We start from the raw sequence: 27172 nt of genomic DNA on the forward strand, positions 1-27172 counted from the left end.
CTTTAATTATTCTTAATAATTCTCAGCGTGATTTCTCGCAAATTTGGTGCGTATACCCAGCAAAATCAAGTATTCTGTTATCCTACCGGTAGCGGTATTAACTCCCAACCGGGAGACTGACCTAGTTCGAACGTTAGAATTTTTTGGAATATTCCGAGTGGAAATTGATTTCCACCGTTACTTAATAATTAGCTAACCAATTTGTGGTTTATCTTGTGGCTATCTAGCACAACTGTCCAACACTGAGCCAGAAATGTAACATGCAAAACGTACTAGGTATTATATAATTATTACTAGCTAATAACGAGCTAGAAAAGTTAGATATCTAAACGTCTTTCGCCGCGTGCTAATTTACTACACATCTTGATCTATCCCTACGCGCGCTCGACTCCAGAGACCGCTGGTCGCCGGGCCCGCCGACCGCCGCGGTAGGGTGAATACGTGCGTGTGTTTACATCGGCCGGCAGCCCTCGCGCTTAAAGTTCGCATGGTGGAGAACGCGGAGGCGGCGGACGACGGGACCCGGCTGACCCGGCGGACTCGGCAGTCGAGCGCTGCGTAAGATCAGTTTGCGCAGTGGACTAGTCGCGACGAAAAATATTTAGATATTTATTTAGATACATGGTCCGCTCTGGACAGTGACTAAACGACCGATACTAAAGAAATTTTTCTTTTTTTTTTTTTTAAATGACAAATTAATTTTTTAAAGTTAATCACTAAATAATAAATACTTTCTTATAATTTATGGATATGTACTAAGCTATCCCTAGTTGAGAAACATATGTAATCTGCGCTATCTAATCACTAGCTGCAAAATCAGGCTAGCTAGATAAATTTCCACTCGGAATCCTTCTAACATTTTTTTTACCCTTAATGTCTAACGTATCGATTAAAAAAAAAGTTTAAAATTAATGCTTAGGACTCAAGTGGAACGGTACTAAAGCCGGAAGTGGATAGAGCGGCCGAAATGTGTGTCGATCGAGGGGTGAAGTCGTTCAACCTATCTCAGGCCTCGTTTCAACTTCTCGTCCGAAGTGTTCTCCACGGGGAGAGGCAATGATTCCCATATCGTTATCTCGCAATTCGCACGGGGATGAGCCGCGTTTCGACGACAGGTAAAGCCTTCTGAATTATAAATGCGGGAGAAAGTAATCGGGGCGTCTTCGAAGACGATTGCGCACGGGCATTTGAAAAATTTCACTGACGGCATCGGTCGCGGCTGAAGCTCTCCCTTGACGATATACGACTGCACCCCTCTGTCCTCGTCGCTTTTCCCGGTGTTCGTCCTCCCTCTTGCTCCCACTCGCGGGTCCGAGGTACGCTCGCTCATTCAAGCTCGACCCCAGTCGACTCGACAACGATTCAGTCGCGGTCGACCCGCCACGCTGCGAGCTTAGCTGAGTACGCGTGTGCTCCGAGGTGCTCCGAGGTGCCTCTTTCTCTCCTCCGTTTATCTCTGTTTTTCCCCCCTTTCTCCCGCCCACCGCGTGATAGTTCCCTCCTGTTCGCCCTCTCGTTCCTCTTTCCCACTCGTTCCGATCGAGCCATCGTTCTTTAAGAGCTACAATACGACTCTCATAGAGAGTTCGCGAGATTTCTAGCCGACACCGCCGGCTGAGAGGATTCGGGGGTGCTTTGACACATCTTCGCACCAAGGGGGTGAGAGAAAAAGAGAAAGAGGGCCGGGAGAGCGAGAGAGAGAGAAAGAGAGAGAGAGATTTGCAAAATTGACTTGGGGGGTTCGAAGCTCCGGGTTCGGAGCTTGCGCCGGATCTGTCGGGAGCTCGGGCGCCCGCGTGCGATTACGCCGCAGCGGATCTTTCCAATTTTCTCGCGTTGCGGCTCGCGTCGACCGCTTAATGAATCGGCTCTTGCGCGCGGACGGGCGGCCGAGTGTCGAGAGTGAGCTAGTAATATTACGCGGACTCGTTTGAAAAGCGGCCGTGGTGGGAAGTGGCACCGAGAGAAGCCAACGCGATTCGACTCGAGGAAATTTTAGTTACGTCTTGAACGCGAACTCGCGGGCGCCTTCTTCGATCGCACCGATTTCTTTTTTCCAACCGCTCGCGTACGATTCAGAGCGAACCGGGGGAATTTATGAGAGTGTGCGAGTGTGCCGCGGTACTCTGGGATTCTGCGCGGGGAAAGGAGCGCGAGGATCGAGCCACCTCGAAGATCGACGCGGCCAGAAATGTTCCTCGAGGGCTGCGCGGTCCAGGGCTGGACGGCTCGCTCGAGCAAAAGGAAGTGTGTGCCGTCGATACGCGGCTCGGCGAGCTACGCGTCGCGATAATGGAGTGATACAGGCAGGAGCCCTTTGATGCACGTGCGCGAATGCCGACAAGTATTAACGAGTTCCGCGTGAACGTCGGCTGGCTGCACGGCGCTCGGCAGGAAATTTTCAAGGACCCGGAGATACGTCAAATTTACGTAAGTTCTTTTCCCATTGATATTATACGTTACTATTAGCGATTACAAAACTCGGTCTCTGACACTCCCCGTCGCTTTCAGCGAGGAAATCGAAGGTACCGATAAAAGAACGCGGCATTTAAATCGAAAATTTCATTATTTTAACGCCGACTTTTATCACTCGCTCCAAGCTCCGATGCGTAACGTGCGACAAAATAATGCACAATATATTTTATTGGTGATTTAATGAAGAATAAAATTTCCTTGCCGACGATTAAAATTTCACCGAAATAACCCAACGTTTTAATATTAATTAAAATAATTACAAGAATCGATCTGCCGTTAATGCGCAATAATAATCCACGCCAGCATCGCGCTGATGATTAATTTCCCTCGGAGATGCACAAACGGTAATCGTTACAAGAATCAAAGTTTCCGTCGGGCCTAAAATTAAGATTGATGCCCAATTGGGACTTCCCATCCAAGTTCACTAAACTCGAAGCTGCTTTCCCTTCTTTCGGCCATTTAAATTCAAACTCAATCTTCGTTCTAATCTCGACTTCGACACGGACTTGACAGATTTTTACGTACGCTTGTACGTTGGCTCGCTGTCGTGTCGGCAAACAGATTTTGTTTACTGGTTTAGCGAGGTCGCTATATACACGTACATCGCATATACGAAGCGAGAAAATTATATTTAGCAAATGAGATCCTATCGTGTCGCACGGTATTGCTTTGCGTGACATGAGAAATAAGTATTTGCGGCTATTTGTCCACCTGCGCCTGCGCTGCATTTCGTTCGGTTTTCGATATGAAATATCGCTACGTACGCTATAAATTTTGCGTTTCAGCGTGACGAAAAATTGTTTTAAACGATTAGATTTTTATTAGGTTTATCAAGTCAAAAGAACTGACCTAGATTTTCTAACGCCGAACGAAAGGAACGCAGCTTTTACAATATTATAATATTGTATATAATATTACGTATTACATATTTTATAAAACTCTTTGTGTACGATATGCGTGCAATGTTGAGAAAAATCTAACTTTGCTCTCTTTCTCTTTTTCACTTTTTCTCTCTCACTCTCTATCTCTCATTAAAATATGGATCAGGTATATTTACAAGTGCAGTTGCCAAACAACAGGCACCTGTCGGGTATCAGTTACAGCGGCAACGTTATACGTTTTATCTGTATTTCTGCTCCAAGAACCACCACATCGAAATAACAGCGCTCCCACATTCCGCCAGATATTTATCATGCCCTTTATTAGAGCAGTTAATTCCGATCAGCGGACCTTTTCCGCTTTCAAATTGCTTTACACTTGGAAAAAGTAATACGTCGCCGCTCCCGTGAATGAACGCCGCGATAAACGCGAACGAACGAAATGAAATATGTTCGGCGTGCATTTGAACTTGTTTGTACTAGCGGCACCCATCGATTCAATCAAGCCCGCTCGCAGATATCTCTTTACATTTACTCGCAATCGTATGTTTCACTTGTGTGCGGGAATCCATCTTTAAATCATCTATTTTTCACCCAGATCTGCGTTGGAGAATAAAAGGATCGATATCCAGTAGTATATGTCCCTCCCTTTTTTTTTTCTTTTTTTTTGTTTGTTTTTAATATGACTTTTATACCGGTGCATATGTATGTTTAAATGCATACACGTATGTGCGACACACACGACAGTTTGCGAATTCTCCTTACTACACTGAAGCTTACGGGGAATTTAATTACCAACGAGTGTAATGGGGTACAAAGCGGAATATTGCGCTTGAAAGGAATGCTTCGGCATTATATATACGAGCGCAGCTATTAGTCACGGCAAGATATGTATAGTGTACAACGAACGTAGATAGATTCGATTTTAGTATCTTATCACGTGTGGCAGAGCGTCACGTAATATATTTCATTAATGAAAGTTTCGGTTCGTTCTTTTAGTATTTGAGGTAGGAACATTTTGCCTTTATTGTTAAAGCTTGAAGGAAGATATCTGACTTTCTCACATATTATTTTATTTTCATAAACGCGAGTAATATACGCAATAATTAAGCTGATAAAAATATCAAATGTTGAAGAAGGAGTGCTTAGCTTAGGTGCGTTACCGTATTACGACCCGTGTGCAAGTTTTTTCCGCGTAAAAACTCCTCCACTAGAATTGCCTCGGTGATAATTACGAAAATGCTGAAAAAGGTATCTTTAAACATCGCGCGATCCATTGCTATTTTCTTTCAAAAAAGGTACTTTCTCCGCGTGTGGATATTTTTTTATTACGCTACCGCTGCAAGCAACATTTATTATAGAATTATACCGCACTCGAAAGAAATAAACAGTTAATTAAAATTTTTAGCTCATATTTTTAATAACAGGTCTTTATATATTATATATTATATATATATATATATATATATATATATATATATATATATATATATATATATATTTGCGTGGAACGTGTGCTTTTTTTATTACTTTTTACATACCATCAAATAATGGAAAAATTATTCGACGGGTTTTAACAGCAGATTTATAACCATACAAGCTTTAGACAAAAAAAAAACATTTGGGCAACGCCATTAAAAAAATGTATAAAACAAACTTTTATTTATTCACAGATTTTTATTAATTTTGTCATCTTGCGTGAGTAATAGTCGCGCGAATTCGTCGACTGAATAATTGCCGATGAATAATCGCATACTTTCTTGTGGGACCGTCGATTTCCCTCGATTATTCTTGTTTGTCGCTTATTCTTAAACATGAGAATAACTTAAAATCAAGAATTCATAATGCCCGATAATAAATTTTACCGTGATAAGACAAACGACAATAAAACGTGATTATATTCGCATAACGAAACAAGACGGAATAATCTACGACACGCTTAAGACCGCTCCTGCTTCTACGAGCGATCATATAAGCCAGCTTATGTGATCACACGACTCCGCGTCTCGTATCTCGTATACATATCGATCTAACCAACGGGATATACCGCGATGCGTAATCTGCTGCGTAATTAAGCGAGGCACACAATATTAAGAGAAACAATGCTAAAGATCACCTCGAAAATAGCAATAAATGTTGGCGTGTCCGCTGCGAGTCGTTTCATACATTCTAAATCCTTGTGTCGCGATTAAATTCAAGATCTTTATCTTAGACAAGCTCGTACAGTTTGTCAATTATTATTAATTTAATTATACGTGAGCTTGAATGCAAATGATGATTTTCTAATAAAAGGCTGTGTGTCTGTTATTACGCCTTGTTTTTTAGATTCCGCGTTGGATTTAGATTCCGGTATCCGGTAGGAAATGATACACACAGCGTCGCGCCGCTATCAATAATTTCTGCTAAATGTATGCAAAACCAAAAAGGCTTATTTCTTTAACAATTTTGTTATTTATTTTGATTCGAAAAATACTTGATTATTTAAAATAATAACTTTTGATAATATCTATGTATATGCAGATGATATATTCTCTATATGTATATATATGTATATTAATTACGTAAGCAAAAAATATTTTAAAGGATAAAGGAACACGCCGTTGATTATACCGCATGCCGGGACGAGATTTCAGAGACGAGGAGCTATTTTAAAATATGACAATTGTCTGCGCACCGGCTGCCAAAACTCTGTTAAAATACGATATATACGTAGCGTTTAAAGACACGCGCGATATTCTTATTGAGACGTGTGGCCTACGTCCAATTGAACCTACAGAACCTCATCGAAAAGTTTTCACGAAGTAAAGATTTTAACATATCTAACGACAGGTATGTTCAAATAAACGTCAAAAATTTTTATTTGACGGCTGACACGAGTGTTATTCGGAATAATGCTCGCAGCCGCATGTAACACGTAGGAACTGCGAAACGGATCGCGATTGACGAATGCGTGTACACGTAACAGATTCTGTGCAATTAATCTGAGCACCGTGTGTCGAGCACCGAGAATGACGGTCGGACAATTAGCAATGGCATTGTGCCGGAGCGTACATCGCATCCGCAATGGCGAACTATTCCCAGTTTCTGTATGTTGATTCGTTATAAAATTATGCACCACCGTACCCATTTTCCTATCTGCATTAATATCGACCATTCAAATTTCTAACACAATTTTTGATGATGTAAATAAAGTAATTATTTTTGAATTTTATGAATTAAATTCAATTTAAGTTCTTGATAATTTTTTTTTTTTTTAACTTCTATGCCGGTTTTTTTTAAATAGAAACATAAATGCAATATACACATGCGATAGATGCAAGATTAAATTTATTAAATTAAAATATAACTTAATTATTGTATACGCTGCATATTATGCGGGCGCGTCGGCGAGTACAATACTATATGTATATATTCGTTACTGCGGTTTATATAATTGTATATCATTCATTCAAAATTTATAGGATTTAGGTATTAATCTGTAAAATTAATAATGTGTCGATTGTCGTTTCAATTTCGACGAGGAGATTATGTTATTGTAAATTATATTTATTGTAAAACTGTTCTCAGTTATACGGCAATCCCTGTAAAAAATTAAATAATGACTGATATAAAAAATTAATCCATCGTCGTGCTTACGCAACATATGAATAATCAAATTTATAAATTATGATGGAATTTATAATTCTGTACTATAACAATACGAGGCATGAGGATATTACGCTGTAACGACGGGATTGCTCGTTTAATGTAACTATGACTATTCGATTGGCTATTATTCACTTGAGAATAATATTCAGGCACTCTCTGCATACCCTTAAATCGTCAAATCAAACAGTTATTTTATCTTCAATTCGAAAAAGCGCATAAATCTTCCCGACAGTGCTCTTTTTCCAAACTTTTCACATCAACACTGCAACTTTTATGCGCTAAAATTTATCTTTAGTATTATTTTAACAACAAGTAACTTGAACTTTTCTATTTTTGTAAGATCTTGCAGCTAACAAAATCACGATCAAATTATTAGTTAACTTTTAACTTGCTTTTCAAAATTTGATTTTTAAAAAAAAGCATATAATATATTAATTAAATAATTTCTGCACGTTAATTTATTTGTTCACAAACAAAGTTTAACCTATTATCTCCTGTTTAAACCGTTTAAACTCTCCTTAAATTAAATCAAAGATTTATCTAAGTCAAATAATAAATTCAATTTATGGAACGTTTATTACGCCGTTTAATTTTGCAGCAGAATATATTATTTGTAGATTAATGTAATTATAATATTTAGGGAAGCTTGCGTTTAAAATAAATACACTAAAATAAATTATAAATATAATGAAATTATTGTTATTGTACGTAAAAAGACTTTAATTATTATTATTTCACCGCGTAATTTTTATATATTAGAATTAGATTTTGATCAAGAATAGAACGCATCTATATTTGTCACCTGCAAACTTAATACTTGCCACGTGAATATATATGTACGGATGTGTGTGTATTATACATATTTATATATATATATATATATATATATATATATATATATATATATATATAATATTCGTCTACATACAAGTTTATCAAAGCGTAAAATGAGTGGTAACTATCATTTTCAAGGTCCGAGCGTTAGTTAAAGACGATAAGATATAGTAAACGGGCTACGAAATAGTCGTTAACGTACGAGCGATAAGTCGTGGAAATAGCACCGCACATATTTCATTAGAGCCGTATAATAGCGAGAGAACTTACTCGGCATCAATATTTATTATCTTATGGCTGCGGAATGTGCGCGGTGGAACGCGCAAAGATTTGCCGTAAACGGATTTACACCGTAGTGTAGTACAGCACGAAAGACAAGCGTTCTTATCAAGGTGTCTATTCTCGACGCGATATTGAATGTAAAGGCCGAACCTGCGTTAACTTTCGCCGTTACAAGTCTTATCTTATGCCCTGTTTGTGTCGAAGAATGGTCGTGGTATACTACAGAGAGAGAGAGAGAGTGAGAGAGAGATAAATATACCGAAAGCAAATCAAGTTGGTAGCGGAAAAAATATGATAGCAGTCGAATTAGCCAATTAGGATTATATTAATGTGGATCAAATATTATAGTTTATAAAAAGATGCCGACTAAAGTGACGCTCGACTCTTTGATCGCAACTTTGATTGTCACAGTTCAATAACAGCGAGTTTTTGCAGATTTTGTAATTTTTCTGACATAGAAAAACGCGTTTTTACAAGAAAATGACAAGAAAATTATAAGCTTGACCCTGCGTATGCATTTATTACACGCATTCAAGCGAAAGAATATAAATCAAATGATATTAATCAAGTTTAAAATTCCATGAATAAAGTTCGTTAAAGATTCAGCCCTCGTTGACCATTTAGATTCTATATACGGCATACATAACGTGAAAGACATACATATACATGTCTGCGATAAATAGGCGATGTAAATGCACCGAAGTCAATTGCACTTAATTTTTCTCTTTAATTTAAAAAATGTGCTCGCCTAAGTTTTGCAATAAGTTGTTCAATTATTGCTGCTGCAGCCACTAGAATACTATATAATAGCCGAGAATTTATATTGCTTGCCAGGTTCAGATTTATCGCGAACAAGCTTCGCGCTCCAACTGATATTACGCTCCACTTCCTTAACTGAATCAAACATTGTCATTTCAACTATTGTTGTTGCTCATGTTACGTAAATTATTACTAATAATAGTCATAACAGTCACTTTCTAAAATCGCGATTATTATATTATTATTATAGCTGATATTAATGTATTTACAATTAATTCGACATAAGATGGACTATGGTACAAACGCTTTCGTTTTTAAAATAAAAAAAAAAGAAATTAAAAATATACATATAAATTTTAAATCAACTCTATACGTATTATACGATTTTAATGAGTATTTATAAACGCATTAAGCATAAATACTAAGTAATAGACGTGCAAGAATACATTATTCAAACGTTAATAATTAACTACGAGAATGTGCAATCATATTACACTTCTTACTATTATTTTTATCTCGATCAAACAAAAATTGCCCACTGTTTTTTTTTACTCTCTGTCGAAACTTTAAGGGTCGATTGTCCTAACTTCTTAATAAAATGGCTTATCTGAAGTTACCTGCTACGTATCTTCATTTATTTAGGAAGAAGATAAAAATGTTGGAAATATGTTTGCCATTGGGTAACATTTACCAAAAAGTTAGAACAATCGGACCCGAGCTTTGCTTCTCGAATTACCGTCGCTGAAGGGTTCAATCGATATTTGGGACTGGACAGGGTCATCCAGCGTTTCGGCATTGCGCGTCTTGCGGTTATTGTCCCGAGCGAGAAATTCTTTAAATTAAGAAGCTTCCTTTTTCTTTTAAGTTTATTTATGACATTGTTACAACAATGTCACACTTGTTTTACGTTTTTTATTAATAACCACCACCAATCGTACGGCAATATACATATGTATTTTAATTTTCAATAATAATGATATTTGAGTTAAAAAGAAAGAAACACAGATTGAATTATGCGAAATCGCGATATTTAAAGCCTCCGTCCGCGAGTGCATAATTATTACTTCATTCCATAATTAAATTTATATAATATAATGATGGTAGGTAATATATGTGCAAAATGAACCAAGTTATTAATTTACGACACGATAACGCGATATGTAATTACGCGTTACATATAAATTAGGTTCAAGTTTCCATCGCTTGTACTCTCTTGGATCCTCAAAACTCGGTACCCCTTGAAAAAGTATTGACTGGCCAATATTGACGAAATATACAAATTAATTGATTTTAATAAGTCAATTCGCAGAGCTAGGGTTTTCATGTTGTAAGATCCAAAGACACAAATAAAGTTACAACTCGGTTGAATGGTTTTTGCGCGAGTGGAGATTTTGCAGATCGAAAGGCGGTGGAACGAATAAAAGTTAACGAGCAACGCTGGCTCGCCCCGCCAGATTTAATCAAGCTGTAACGAAGATATCTTTTTAATGCCCATTGTGCGACGGAGTCAGAGGCTGGGCGAGATCGAACACGCCGGCGAGTTACGCGAGCGCGCATCCCGGTGTCGATCTCGGTTTCCATTTTGATTGCAACAGTATGGAAAAGAAACGCGCGGAGCACGGCATAACGCATTCTTCGCTACAGCAATCTTGCCGATGCGACGGTCTCTTGCGTAACCAACGCGGCGTTATTCAATTGCGGCGTCTCAAGGTTTCCACCTCAATGTTCACGCGAGCGTTCGAAAAGATTCAACGTTCCGCGCGTTTGCTTTCTCGAGCCGACTCGCGACTTTTCCGACCCGTTCCTGTCCTTTATAATTATTTATCAGCCACCTTTCGTACTCGGCTGACCCGTAAATCGTCACTATTTATTCGAACCGTGTTGTCTTATTACGTGGGAAAGGAGTTTTCTCTCAAACCTAACGAACGAAGACAGACAGACAAACAAACAAACAAACGGGTACTTGTCACGGAATTCAAGGTATACACGAATGAAATGAAATAGAGATGGGAATAATTTTATTTCAAATACCGTGACGGTATCGATGTGAAAACTACCCTTTTAGGCGCAAAATGCAGGATTGAATCGCGAACTAGACGAGATGCGACTAAGCAAACTTTGATACACCTATTCGACAGAGTATTTAAAAGATTTTTGCCTCCTTGATAAAAAACCTTTTGCGTCATAGAACCTTCTTCCGGTTTGCCATTCGGCGACGCAGCTCGACGCGTTCATTTATGCGACAGCGAAAACGATCGTCCATACCGCGAGATGATATTCTAATGTAAGACATATGCAGCACGTCGTGAGTCGCTGCTTCTCTTGGATCGAGTAATGACATTCTATTTATATGATTAAGAACGACCGAAAATAAACAGGCGCATTCGATTATCTATTTCGAGAGCCCGTCATCTCGAAGGTCGAATTACAAATTTTGTATTCAAGGGTATTAAGCACCACGTACCTCGGTACCCACGCTCGTTAAATCGATCGCCGCCTTACGACGCGCGCGACCTGCATTGCAGTTACTGAATAAGGACGCATGTAATCAGATTTTCCAATTTTATCGCGCTTTAATTATACAGCTTTGCAAAAAAGCATATATGTCGCGCGATGTGACTATATCATGTGATAAAGGTTATAATATCTGCGATTACGTATATACATGTATGTCGCGCCCGACCAGCCATGTGTGCAATATTAAAAGTCTAATTCGTATATAAAGAAACGTACGTATGGTAATATCGCAGGCTGACGGATAGCGTTAACGGGATTTTTCAACAAATAAATTTTTTTTTCTTGTTTGCTACGAATTTTGCATGCCGTTTTTAGTTCTTGCAATTAATCGCTGAATGATTCATCAAGAATTCCATACACGCGATGTGCGTTACATTGACCGCTTCACCGAACACTGTCGAACATCTGTCAATTGCGAAATGCAAAAATATATTCGGTATTTTATTGTACAATTTGACAAACGATTATTACATACTTAATTAAAAATGTGTGGCTGGAAATATGAGTTTTGGACTTGAACGTCTTTATATTTTGCAATTATGTTATCAGAAGTACGAGAGTGCCTTGAATTTTTTTTAATAATAAGCCTCAAAATTTCTCGCGCAACGTAATTTTCACGTCAATGCCGAAAGTCGAAATGCAGATATGATTTCGAGCATTAAATCTTATTACTTTTTAATATTTAAATTTCATCAACGGATTTAAATCGAGATATTATTTCATTTATACATCACACATATAAATAATGCTTCAGATTGTAAATCAATATTCGCTAATTGGATTTACGTTATGCTCGAATAGTCGTTTGTTCACCGTATTTGACTTATTACTGCGAATAGTTGAAATAGATTTATTTTCATCGATATATTTTTTTACGTTATACCGACAACCATCTCGTGCGCGCGTACTTGGAAATATCTCAGCTTGTGTGTGCATACATAATTTTATATATGAATTTTTATAGTATAATACGACGATGATGATACTGTTGCGCCATTATTAAAAGAAGTAACGAAGAAATAAATAAATAATACACCACTATAGTCACATATACCTAGCCAAACAATTTTTGACATATTTACGGCTTATTGGCATTCGCATATTTCTGCTAAAGGCATAAATACATAAAAAAAAATGCGTCGTCAAACGCAAATTTATTTTTCTATAAAAGAAGCTAGTAGACGCTGCGAAGATTGCAACAATTCTTGCGAAAATTGCTGTTTACTTGTCTAAAGTGAGATATCAATTTACTTATCCGCGAATCACATGAAACAGCATAAGTTTGCGTAAAGTGTCGACTTAATCAGGCAAAGAGCATTATATCGCATAGCGTTTGTCTATCGACAATTTTAATCGCAGAAGGAGAGTTGCTTAACATTTTATATTAAGATATTTCTATAGAATAAGTTTCTTTATCAAAGCCGTGACTGCGAACGCAATCTATCGTTAGACAATCTCACAAACTTTGTAACTACAAAACTTTAAAATTTAGTTCTCTCTCCCTCTCTCTCTCTTCCTATTTGAATCACGTTGCGCGTTTCATTAATGTTTTCCCTGTACCTTGTACATCTTTTACCGACAATGTTATACACGGCAACTGTTGAAAGAATTGCTATAATAATAGCTGTAACATTGTTACGTATTATATTTAAATTTCAGAATAATTGGAAGCTACATTTTTTGTAAAGTTAAGAAGCAAATTAAGTTTTTTATTCTTTCTATCGTTTTTATTTAATGTGCAAAAAATTAATTTTATACTACAATGTTAGCTGATAATAATATTGTATTTAAATAATAAATAGCATTGAGAAAAATTTATGTTTAAAATTACATAATTTAATAAAAGCGATTCTTTAATTAAAAATTAATATTTTTGCGTTAGCAATTAAAAATCTCCGCGGAGATAAATAAATACAAGCTTGTAGTAACATCGTGATGTTAATCGTGTTGCAAGCGACGGTGCTTAGTTATGTAGTTCGTCGAGTCTTTATTTAAAAATAGACTTTCGGATACGAAATGGACGTCCATAACGACACACTGAATAGTCGTCGTACATTATGCATAAAGTAGCACGAAGATGGAAACTATACAGCGAATAATGAAGCTCGGACATTTGGCACGCGCTGAGGTTTGTGTTGGCCGAGCACCGATTTGTCGTTGCTCTGCTGCTCCACACTTTATCGACGATTTGACGATTTCACGAAGAATACGCCCGTGGAAAATTACAGCTAGACGATCATCGCAGACGAAAATCACTCTCGTAACCGAATTTTACACGTTAGATATACATATTTCAAAAGCTCCTACACACGCGCATGTATATTGTCAGACATGTGACCGAACTATGCGGAAGCCAGATTTGTCTGGTCTTTACGATAAATTGCGAAATCATGATAATCTTGGCTTCCTATTGGAGATCAATGTCGCAACAACGAGTTTTATTATTTACGGGAAAATTCCTGTCCGCTTTAACCAAGCACGTTTGACGGAGTTAAGCACAACTGTTTCGAGAAGCAACCAAACGGTCCCTATAGCATAATTTAAATCTTATAGACAACAATTTCTAATTAGACTAAAATGTTCCTTCAGTCTTATTACCTTGTCGCCTACTTTTAGAAATAAGTAACTTCCAAGGGAATAATTAATCAACTTTTGACAGTATTAATTTTATCACTCGATACGTCTCTTACACGTAAATATAAAAATATATGCGTGCAACCTTATTGCGCAGAGAATCTTGTTATGCAAAAATTATGACACGGCGTTAAAATAAAAATTCTTCGAAATATTTATTGCAATTTTTAACGTTATCAACAACAACGTAGTTGCCGTCATATCTCGTTGTCGGGAGCCTGCACTCGGCTGTACAGAATCAGAACTCTTGAAAAATCTTAATAGCGATGCTGAGAATCAGTTCGAAAGTGTTTATCGTTCACGCCTTTCTATGCGCATTAACAAAACCGTGCAATAAATAAACGTGCCGTTTTCGGAACGGAGGGAAAAAATTCTGAGGCAAAACACCGATTCTTATATTGTCGGGTGAGTTATGTATGCTATTCACGTTTCAGGAGGGCTTCGATGTAAGCGATGCGAATCGCGTATTAAGCTTACGATCCCTCGACGGTTGCCCTGACAAATTGCGAAAGGCACGATACATTGTGAGCTTAAAAAATAAACGAGAGGATCAACAGCGAGATGCTTTGGCCGAGGCGTTTTATGATATGAGCAAAATTCCGACGGTACGTTTCTTGGTGAACAAGAATCTCGGGCTCTTCTCAATTACGTCGGATATATTTTTACGCTTAATTGTTAACGTATCACGGGCGGAACATTGAAACGCTTAATATGAAATATGACATTTCGACGAAACGACGGAACCAGACGGTGCCTTTCCTAACTGTTCTTCATGGGCCTCGGTGATAAAGCTTTTTATGCGTGACACACGAATGCGCGAAAATGCGAGAAATTCTCATTATACCGGGAGCGATAAGACACGAGGCCGACTCATCATTGATCTTTCGAATTCTGTGGGGTCTGCCCTTGGCCAGCCTTAACGTCGAGAATTCTACTTATATTCAATAGACGCCTGTGTGCGTGCGATTTACCCACCCGGCATCGTTACGTGATGCGATTCACTGCCGCATAAACGAGATATGCGCTTCGATTTTTCCTGTGAATATGTATGCGTACGCGTGAGAGTCTAGTGAAGATATTAAAAAAAGTGAAAACTTGCCTCGACGTTTGTACTAATAATAACTCAACTGCATCAGTTTACTGGAATTTGTTCGGGTAACAGATGCAATTTTATTTAATTTTCTCGAACAGCTTCCTGACAGAGTAGCTGTCATATTTGTGTAATATTCTCATATACGATGCGCGGGTGAGAAAGAGATAGCTCTTTTTATCACTTTATTAATAGTTTAATTAATTAAAGTTACAAATAAAATGAAAATACTTTCTTTTATTTTATAACATTAAAAGAAACCATGAGCGTTATTTTTTAAGAGACCCCAATAACAATACATGCAAAAAAAAGTCATGCGACTTACCATTCTGCATGAACTACAGCGGAGTTGTAGCGATCGGCCGGTGACTGTAACATAAAATGGAAAATATTATTGTAGATATGCCAGTATATTCGTTAATAAAATTAATAAAAAAAAAGTAAAAATAATTTTTTTTTTAATGATTTTATACAAAAAATTGATGCTTACATAAAAGTTGCTCCGCCGATGCAGGATGCCCGTCCCGGGCCTGCTCCTCCTCTCAGATAGATGAGACGAGTCGAGTCATCCTTCCGCGTATGGCACACTCGCGAACGCGCCCGATTAATTATTTGTCGCAAAAATTAATTCTTTAACACTTTCGCGCGATAGTTTACGCATTCCCGTTAAAAAATTTTAATATAAAAGAAGAACGTCCGATTACTGCGGAACTCCCGAAGCGACCGACGAACTATCTGCAGTTCGTATTATAGTTTCGGCGTGCGACACTTTATTTCTTCCACTTTTTTCCACCGGGAATGTCAGGCTGGTACCTCCTTCGACGAAAGTCGTCCTCTGGATTTTCTGGATCCATCTGAAACAAAAAAAGTCCTATTTTATTAGTAAAAATGACAAAAAATAAATGTGTTTAAAAATAAAATTTTTAGCCGGAAAAGACGCGTGAAAATAATGATATCGATAGATGTGCAACAAGATAATATGTTACACACGTAATTTATTAAAGTAAAATTTAACTCTATTCATTACACTTTTACGTACCACCTGTTGAATTTCATTAATTTATTGCATTCGTTGTCGCAATTTTCTACATACCTAAATTTTCACCTAACAATATTATTCATAATGACATATCCTTTACGTAAATGCTTCTCTTTTATACACGTGCAAGGAAATAAATTCTTAAAGAAATGCAAGAGTGCATTTTAAGAACGTTTATTCTTAAAATAGCAAGAATAGCTAACCTCGCATTGAGAGTAATTAATTATTACTGGGAAAGTAAAAAAAAAATCTTCCAGGCTAAAATTAAAATAGCGAAAAAACTTATTTAGATTCAGAAATAAAGACGCATTCGTTCAACGCTAATTACGCTCATATTGCGACGCTGTCTTAATCAATGACGCTTTTCAGTCCATATACACGTAACATTATGCAAGATTTCGAAAATGCTACACGTGTCTATAAGCTTGACGCGACTCTCCGTCCACACATGGGTGCGTTCCAAGTCCCGACCTCTTGCCGAAGATCTACAGTACGCGTGACATACATTGTAGATTTCAGTAGTCAAGGTAGAGTCTTAGAACGCACCCCAGCTGGGCTTAAAAGCTCGGAAGATGAATCGATCGCTTTGGGGGGTCGATTATATTTCGTCTCGGGCGAGCTTTGATTGCGCGCACCAGCATGGCCGGCGCGCGTCTAAACGTATAGCATATAGCAAGCGCGAAAGTAGGAATATTGTCTTGAAGATGAAATGTACCCCGTGCAGGCCTAAATGTAAATGCTATCTACGCGAGTAAACATTTTTAACCGAAGAGAGCTTTTTACGCTTAAAGCAAAGCAACGACGTTCAAAAATATACACGTGTGAGTCAGGGATTTTTTTTTTTCTTGTGCCGTTTATATGAATTGGTTGACGGTATACGTATTGTTTCCTAACGATAACTTTTTTATAAAAAAAAAAAAAAAAAAGAAATTGTTTTTATTGTCTCGGTGTATTTTTGTACTCTGGGCGTATTTTTTATTCGGGCAATTTTGCACGACATTGCAGCAGTTTATTCAAAGATAAAAATTACACCTTTGAGCGATAACTTTTTTTTTCCCTCGGTCTTCTTCATGGTCCGACTGACGCTGCCGCGGCAATAATTGACCTAAATATACCGCAAAAATAGCAGATCATAAATTACATGGGCTCGACGAGAGTGCACTTGACACAGCACTACCGCCACACAACTACTATGCCCAGAGAAAAAGATGGAAAGATGCAAGGAAGAAAAAAAATTGAGGACCAGTGACTGAGAAAGATGTAGGGGAAAAGAAACGGGGAAAGAGAAGAGCGAACGTTCTATTGAAGGTTGCCAGCTCTCTTCCGACGTGTCCTCATTTTAACTAAAAACGAATGGAAAACTGCCGTACCAGCTGATATGCGAATCTCGAAGGAACACAGCGGTCGAAGAGGGCTCGCATATGAATGTCTATTGCATTCAGATTTATGAGTCGCGCAATGTCGATGGCTTATGCGTTACAATTGCGAACAAACGAAGTAGACTAGAGACGAGAGAAAAGATGGATAGAACTGTGGGAACGCTTTACAAGATGTAGCGTACGATTTTTATTCCGCGCGCATCAGTTTGTAGAACGAATCTTTTTACAAAAAAACTGATAAAAAATATACAATGTTAAGCAAAATTATTCTTCTTATCGTATGTAAAGTGTAAATTATTATCTGTTTTATATATGTATATTAATATTTATTTCTAAGCACATTTTTATTTTAATGCGCACATTTAATGAGACTTAGACTGCGGTAGATAATAAAAAAAAAGTTTAACATGTTAAAAATGCCTTCTTACTTTTTATTTACAGATTATGAAGATTTTTTATGCGACGGCGTAACAGTATCGCCGCAGCTCTACCGAATAACGTTCCTTTTACGCTTTCGGACAAGTAACTAGGGGTATCTCGCATGCCTGATCGATTACGCTGGCCGCGAAAAAAGGTCGAGGACCAACCGTCAAAGGGCGACCCTTTTTCCTTACTCCGAAAATGAACGCCTGTCAGATGTGTCAGTTAGTCGGGACTTCCGTTACCTAAAGTTGCTTCCCTAAAGCTCATCTCGATCGAGAGGAAGAAATTAACGAACAACGACTCGGCCGCCAAGTCGCCGTTGGTCGAGCATGACCTCGGAAACGACGTTCAACCCGGCGAAGATTTCCTCGTTCGATGTGACCCCGCTGCTGGACGTCACTTCGACCGAGGAGAATCCATATGCCAATAACACCGAGGTGAGCGTGGAGGCGAGCTGGCCGGACATGCCCTCGGCGATCGTCAAGGTCTGCATCCTCGGATCGATCATCGCCACCGCGCTGTTTGGCAATCTGCTGGTAATGGTATCAGTGATACGGCACAGGAAGCTGCGGATCATCACCAACTACTTTGTAGTCTCGCTCGCGTTAGCGGACATGCTGGTGGCGATGTTCGCGATGACTTTCAACGCCAGCGTGCAGGTTACCGGTAGGTGGCTGTTCGGCTACTTCATGTGCGACGTCTGGAATTCTCTGGACGTCTACTTCAGCACCAGCTCAATTCTCCATTTGATGTGCATCTCGGTGGATCGATATTACGCGATCGTAAAACCGCTCAAGTACCCCATTAACATGACCAAGAGAGTGGTAGCGTTCATGCTGCTGGCCTGCTGGGTGTCGCCAGCCATCATCTCCTTCGTACCGATCTTCTACGGCTGGTACACCACGGAAGAGAACAGCGTGCACAGGCATAAGCATCCGGAGCTCTGCGAGTTCAAAGTCAACAGGATATACGCCATACTGTCGTCGAGCATATCCTTCTGGATCCCGGCTACCATCATGGCGGTCACTTACTTCGCTATATTCAAAGAGGCCAACAAGCAGGAGAAGCAGATGCACAGCCGAATGGGCAACGCTATGCTGCTCAGCCACAGACCGAGCAAAGATCTGAATTTGAACGGTGAAGTGAACAGCGCCGGCTCTTCAAAAACTTTAACTCTAAACGAGATCAACACCGAGCATTTACACACCCCCACGAAGGACAAACACATGATGAAGATGAAGAGAGAGCATAAAGCGGCGAGAACGCTGAGTATTATTATGGGTACCTTCATTCTCTGCTGGTTGCCATTTTTTCTTTGGTACGTTCAACTTTTTCGTAGTTGCGCTAAGGTGCTTCGAACTTAATTAGTTTTGCTGCATTTTTAATTCCAACGCACTTTTAATTTGACGTTATATATTAAAAAATATTTATTTGTTACATTTACGTTTCTTTATTAAATTTTTTTTACGCCACCTAGGGTAAAAAGAATCCCACAGAAATTTAAAGCAAGTACTAAGTTTAAATAACGTAGCTCCTACATTTTCCTATTGTTTTCGCTATTTGAGTTTAGAAATAATTAATACCTTGCCGTCGTGCCTTTGCAATATTTGTATAGACGAATAATTAATAATTCAATCGTTAGGTACGTCATTACAGCGCTTTGTGGCGAGACGTGTCCGTGTCCCAACGTCGTGATTGCAATTCTATTTTGGATTGGGTACACGAATTCTGCATTAAATCCATTGATCTATGCGTATTTTAATCGCGACTTTCGAGAAGCGTTTAAAAATACCCTGCAGTGCGCTTTCTGTTCACTCTGTAGACGAGAACCGTCGGATCTCGAAGCGCTGGATTTTCGCCGACCATCCCTCAGGTACGATCTGGTCTGACAGATTAAGGTATGCATTTTATTTTATCGCACATTTTTCTTTTCCTCTTTCGAGATTTTACTGCACCTTACATTATTATAATATATGTACGTTATACGATGAATTAAAATCACCCTTGATATGTTCATTAAAAGTTACTGAAAATACGAGACGATTATAAAATCGTAACTTTTTAATCCTGTCGTGATCAAACAAAGATTATTTTGAGTTTTACACATTTTATAAAAAATTGAGTTTATTAATTTTAACCAAACGTTTCCACAAAAAAAGAAAATGCATTTCTCGTATTATTTTAAACAAAATAGTTACTCCTCTAATTTTTATTATACGCGTTTTATATTTTTAACGATATCTATAGACAGCTAATCATGCAGACAGATAAATAAGCAATAATATAATAAAGTATTACGTAAATGTAATATTTTACAAAGAGAGTAATAAAGCGGTAAAGGAGAATTGCGTTTATTACAAGTCCGAATTTATTACGAAGGCGTTACATTTGCAGTTCTAAGAAACGATTATTAAACCCATAAGTTAAACCTAATTTAATCGGCGTGGACGTACGGCGTCATGTATCTCCGTTTTCATTCTCCGTGCCAATTACTCCATTATTCTGTTCAATTACATACTACTGCGTATCTCGCACGAGCTACATCCGCGACGATGCGCGATGATGATTGAACCAGCAGCTACAGAATCAAAAGATACTAAACGGAACGATTATCTTTTCATTACGCATCAAGTGTTTTCGCTTAAAACATCACGCAGTACTGAAACAATAATTCGTTTCCTCAGCGAAAACCACGCGAAGCTATGATTTCTCGCAACATACTTAATTAAGGGCCAATTTCACCAAGCCCCGGTTAATTTAACCGCGGGTTAGACAGAAGACCCAATAGGAGAGCTTATTTCACATGAAATTAATTTTCTATTAGCCACTCTGCTAACTTTAATCATCACTTTAGCATAACCGTAATTGCCGAGGCTCGCCTTGAGCATTTTTCTAAATTCAAAACTTACTTGTGATCGACAAAAAGAAACCGAATTTGTTCATTTTATTTTATTAAATTATTTGTCTGTCTGCATTTATAACGTCGACTCCTTCGAGAAATCAATCACTTGATTTCTTTCAATTTTATTTCCAGATACGACGATCGCACGAAGAACGTGTACTCAGAAACATTCATAAAGCAGATTGATCGGCGAAGATCGAGCGAGTTTGGCAGCAGTCTTTGAAACGAGACGACGTTTCCAGGATTCTAAACGAGCGCAAAAATCTGACTCGACTATGCGGATGTAACACTTATGATATGTGGCAGCAGTAATACGCAAACGCGCCAGTTGAAACGTAAACCGTTCGTACGCACAAAATGCATACACACGTCCCGCCGTGACATTCATTACCACTTTGCCAAATAGACGAAAATGAGGAGGATCATCGAGGAGTTTTTTTCCATGATGACACACGCGAGATTATGCCGAATATTATATACATTTCGCGTAAAGCTCGAGACACGTATGTACACATAGATTACGTCGTATTGCCAAAATTAGATTTTTAAGTAAGCTTTCGCAAGGAAAAGGATGTACCGTGCTCCGTAAAGCGATCAGTAAAATCGTGCCTGCAAAGGAACGAGGGGAATTCCAACCAAAAGAGAGAACGACAAACTTTACCGAGCACTTCGCGAAAGAAGAGACGCTTCTGCGAATATTTGGTAGGATATAACTTTGAGAAGCCACGAGAGAGAGAGAGAGAAAGAGAGAGAGAGCTTGGTTGGTCCTATAAATCTCTTAATGTACTTTCTTCGAAGTCGAAAACGTAGCTCTTTTCCATCCTCGGCGGCCTCTAGTTCGTCTGAATTTCACGGTTTAATCTGATAGAATTGCCTTTCCATTGCATCATAACGCTACATCGCAATGATTCCCGCAATAAATTTGTCCTATTTTTGAGACACGATCTGACCTGACTATTTATAAAATTAAGTACTGCAAGGCGTTTCGATTAGATGTACTTGTCGGGATGATAAAAGTCAGTCGGTGACGTAAAAATATACGCGTAGCATAATTGAGATGACAATGCGTTTGATTCTACCAAGCAAATACTCACTTATGTAATAAATAATATTATACTATTAATTTAATTTATTATTTATTATTTTCAAGTAATGCACGTATTTAACGAGCCTAAGTACGCTGTTCAATCGCCATTTTTTTTTCTTTTTTTTTTTTGTTGTAGTTAAAGTATTATTGCGTTTTGACAAAATTCCTAAGTATTACGTGTTAATGTAAATTTCAAAATTAATAAAACAACGTCACGCATACAAAGGCATGAGAATTAGATGTTGCTAAAAGAGAAGAAAAGGCACGAGGCGGTCCAGATATCGTTTCGATTCGAATCTCAATGTTACATATACATATAACAGTTTATGATGTACGATCCATGTTCTCCGATCGCGGCCGAACAAATATGAGATTACTTGATGATTTTTGTGTGCATAATAATGTAATATAAGCGAGGCCTAGGATTTTACAACTGTAATTAAATCTGCCCTAATTGACTCGTGAGAGTTGTCTTTGCGAATTTTGATCGGGCGATGATTGCGCCGGTGGTTAAAGTCGAGTGATACGTGGACACGCACATTGCAGCGTTACATCCCTCCCAAAATAGTATAATTTTAATCGGGCGCGTTATGCTTTAATTACGAGTACCAAATTGCTTCTGACCCAATTACAGCCGCAAAGTTCCGTAAAGTTTTTGCCGACACCCCTGCTGATTTCGTTAATATCTCACGGCGTCGATATTTCAAAATTCTCGTGAATGATTGAAAGCTTTTCGCAGGAAACTTTCGAGATCGCTGTAAACGGGATCTTTGCAAGCTCAAACGATTCTCGCTGCAGAAAAGCTATGCAATTGGTATTACGACAGGTCGCAACAGTATTATTCATATAGAATGTCGATAATATATCACGTAGAAACGCGAATAATTCCGCGAGCGGCGGACTTTAATGTTTACGTATTAATTCGTTGTACCATAGTTAACGCTGTTATCGGATCAAATGGCGTTGATAAAGTGCGCATTGTAATTTCGTTTCTGCAAATAATATTGAATTCCTCAGTTACTTCCGATTACGTCAGATAATTACTTTCCCACTACTTAAAAGTTCTCTCATTTGCGAAAATTACTCCAAAAGAACTTTATTGTATCAATAGAATTTATTTACCAGTAAATCGTCGTTACTTTTATTAGATGGGGGCTCGATTATTTCTGCTTCTCTACATTCTTTCGACCGATAAAACGCCGTTTCGGAAGAAATCAGTTCTCGAGGAAATAATAAATGGCAGGTGAATGTCGATTTCGTTTGATCAGTCGAGCGACAAACGAAAAAGGAAGCGTTTGAAGAAACGCATCTTCCAGAATTTTAAACAAAACTGCTGCGAGTCTTTTTCGCGTCCAATTGGCGTACCATTTACTTGCATCTTTTACTTCTTATTGTTAGTCGATTGCTTTCGGTGAAAATCGCATACGTGTCGGCTCGAGTTCTTCTGACATCCGTAACACCGATTTAAAATCTAGTCATACGAATACAGAACCGATAGCGACGCGGTCTTTAATAATTGTACGTGTTGATTAGCATTGTGTCTGCGTTTCGCGTCGATCGTAGAATGGCGGTAATTGCAAACCTTATTAGCATTAATTTGTTGTTTAACGTGTATAACGACACAGAAATAATTACTGCGACAATGAAGAAGTGGAAATTGCGCGACGAATTATAGAACGTTTTTTCATCACCCCTTATAGTCACAGTTGCATCTTTGTAATTGAACGTGGCGCAATTAGATCACACCACGCTAATTGATTTTATTAATCTTATCGTCACAATATTCGTTAATTAAAAAAATGTAATATGTACAATGAAAAGAAAATGCTCAATAATGTTATTACTGATAATCCTCGATTGTAGAGCGATTTTAATTTTGATTGGAAATGAGTAATTATGATAATAGTTTTAATTGGATTATTAAGCTATCGTAATAAAAATTATTACATGGAATAATATTAATAAAATCTGAAAAATTTCTAAATTTATTTAAATTGAAGATTATAAAAGTAATCGAAATCTCGTAACTCTATTTACTACATTTTATTATTTCAACGATTTATTTTATCACTGAACTATAACTCATTTCTGATATTGATACTCAATTGTCAGTAAGAAACATACCTAATCATTACTTCAGTTAAACATGTCGCACGTTAACCAAAAATTTAATCAACATGATTGTAATGTAGTATAATATACCAAACATTTTTGTAAGTCCGGCTATGAGAACGAGCAGAATCGATGCAGTATAACTTTACTTCACCATATTAGTCGCGCATTATATTAATATGATGAAATTTGTTACGTATTTGTTCTAATTTATTGTTTTCTGAGATCTAGCATACGTTATATTAGGCCACAATTTAAAATGTTACTTCTTTTGTATATTTTCTTCAAATAATTTATAAACTCGTTTTAAAAAATATAATATTTTTCAAAAAAAAAAGAGAGAAAGGTAATAATTTGATACCAAAATTTAGTCTACGATCAATACGACAAATATCTAGATTATTATTCGTATTAATGTGGTTAAAATACCATCGTATATGTACACTCACCGTCAGAGATGGCATTCGTGGTGCTGCGAGGCGGCTAGCGTACGTGATCTTGGCGTGGTGTGCGTCGAATCTCACACGAAGCGCGCGCGTAGATATGTTGTGGAGCACCGGTCACAGAGGACTGAGGGAGAACGCGGCCTACTACACCTCCCCGCGCTCGGCGGTCGAGAGAGGGGAAAGTCACGTACGCCAGCCGCCGTCGCGGCTCGCCGCGGCAAATGCCATATCTGCTTTTCGGTGTACATACATAAGTTTCATTACTTTTCTTCTGTGATAAAGATTAGGAGGAATTATCGAATTTTGTTAATTTACCATACTGTATATAGTTTGTAAATATGTACGTGTGTTATTTCGTATTATTTTATAAAAAGAGTTATTAGTGAAAAAAAAAACTAGGTGTGCAATAATTATACCCGAGAATACAGTGTTGTTCCGTTTTGATAACGTATCTCTTAACTATAATGGTGTATTAACAATCAAAAGCAATGTATCGATTGTAGATGTGTAAGCTGCAAGCGAATGATACGAGAAAGAATTAAAGCATTTTATTCTGTTAGTTTTTACCTGTTATATCATCAATGGCACCGGCCAATTGATAGCGTAATTTATCATCAATTTTTTTTCCGACTTTTCTATTACTTTTTATTAATTTTTACTTTCGTTGAAAAGAAGTTTAACATGGCAATACGAGAAAAAAGCAATTAATGAGCAATAAGATGAATTCAGATTACATCTCTCTCTATATGTTAGATTATAAACTATTTAATTATGTTTTAGAAGTTAGTTCTAAAAATAATTTTTCTTTTTTTTTTTTTTAGAGAAAAAAAAAAGGAAAATTGATCTTTTTTGAAAGAAATTATTTATTTGCAAGGTATGTTTTAATTATTCTGCTACTGCTACTTTGTAAAGACATATCAACCGCCACGTTACGATGAAATATGTACAAATGTTTTATAACAACAATGTTCCCCCTTGCGTTGTAAAATATATGTTACCGAAAGATTCCTAAAAAGCATGACGAATAATCGCAAGTTAATTGAAAATTGAAAACCGTACGCTTGCTAATTAAAGATATGAATCTCATTTGGATCCTAAAATGTATGTTTGCATATTTATATTTTAAATCATACATTTCATACCTTATTCCGTCAGTATTATTATCGATAAGCTTGATAATGCACGTCGTTTTGTGTTTCCAATCTTTGTTACGTTGCGTAAATTAAAAATTTCGCGCTTTCTTTATAATTATAAAAACGTAGATAATATAATTATCGATTATAATTAAAGAACGGTGAATAAAGTACAAATTGAAAAATGTCATTTATATTTAATTAAAAAATTCTATAAGGCACAACTGACGTTACGAAAATTAAATTTAGTAGCGTTGAATCGAGATTACGTAGCGGAGGAACCGTTTGCAATAATTATCAGTTCTTGCATGTATCTTGTTTGTTCGCTAAACACACATGGCAAGTATAAATCATCGATTTGCCTTGTTGGGCAAGAATGTCTCAAAAATACATAACAAAAATAAAAACTTTCGTTTTCTTCCACGGAGTTTCTTGCATAACGACTTTTAGATCTATCATCTCCTTTCTGCCCTTACGAGATTCCGCGAGAAGTGAAACGAGCAAGTTTGATAAGTTGAAAAGTTTACAGAAACAAATGAGAATGAATGGTGGAAGTGAAGAGAATACAAAAAGCCAAGTTACGGAATACATACGACCGTGCTATTAAACTAGCTACTTTCTCTTTATATATCTTTTATGGCGACATCACGCTAAAAAAATAAAATTTGTATTTTTTTTTTTTATCTAAAATGTGTTACGAGCTTGAATTAGATTTAAATTATATTACATACGTTTTTTATATCGTTATACCACTCGTTTAGTGACCTGAGACAGAGCTTATAAAGTCATCAATCGTTTCCAAAGCGATTAACTTAGGACCGGTCGGAAACGCTTTCTATTAGCTTCCCATTAGTTTCCTGATCAATATGAAGCTAATTTGTCTTTAATTGACATTTACTTTCTAAAAAGACCTCAAGGTAGATAATTTCCTAATAGACTAGCAATCCGTACTTTATTTCCATTCTTTTCGAACAGTATTTTAATAGATACCTATTTCTATAAACAGCATTAAACATATAAATGTATTAGATAATATTAAAATCTTGACCATTCTCTCCATTTGTCAAAATAAAAAAAAATGTTAGAAAAATAAAACCTTGGAAATATCCTGCATGGTACGTGTTCCAGAGAAAACACAAAGATATTTAAATGGCAGACAATCAACAACACTGATAATAAACTTCGCTTGCATCCGCCATGTACACGGTAAATATCGAGTAGTAATAGTTATGATACATTGCAATAATCGCGAACTAATCTGAGATTTAATTAAATGTCTTGTACATACGGATATGTTTGCTGTGTGTGTGCATGTGTGAGTGGGTGTACAAATTACCATTATATAGCAATATATTTAGAATATACAACTGTGTGTAAAACGACCTTTTTTTTTCTTTTTCTTATGACTTGTTTTATTAAAACCGTGAAAATAAAAATCATTTTTTGATCCTGCTTTGACTTGTCATTACAACTCCGGTTCAAACGTCTTTTTTTTTTTTTAACAGAAGTTTGGGATGAACAATGCAACGAGCTG

At 37.4% G+C, this 27172-nt stretch overlaps 1 protein-coding gene across 2 annotated transcripts; it reads left to right on the top strand.

Annotated features, from left to right (window-relative positions):
- The first annotated feature begins 791 nt into the window (after positions 1-791).
- Positions 792-26063, top strand: LOC139105389 (octopamine receptor beta-2R). 2 transcript variants are annotated; one of them, XM_070661467.1, is made up of 4 exons: positions 792-2430; positions 17977-19276; positions 19601-19831; positions 20993-26063. In XM_070661467.1, exons 2-4 carry the CDS (start codon positions 18288-18290, stop codon positions 21081-21083), a joined length of 1311 nt encoding a protein of 436 aa, XP_070517568.1. In that variant the 5' UTR covers positions 792-2430; positions 17977-18287; the 3' UTR covers positions 21084-26063. The 2 variants fall into 2 exon arrangements, with proteins under 2 accessions (XP_070517568.1, XP_070517569.1); XM_070661468.1 differs by having other exon boundaries at positions 794-2430; positions 19601-19856.
- The last annotated feature ends 1109 nt before the right edge of the window (positions 26064-27172 follow it).

This window comes from Cardiocondyla obscurior, linkage group LG09, assembly GCF_019399895.1.
Source record: "Cardiocondyla obscurior isolate alpha-2009 linkage group LG09, Cobs3.1, whole genome shotgun sequence".
NCBI lineage: Eukaryota > Metazoa > Arthropoda > Insecta > Hymenoptera > Formicidae > Cardiocondyla > Cardiocondyla obscurior.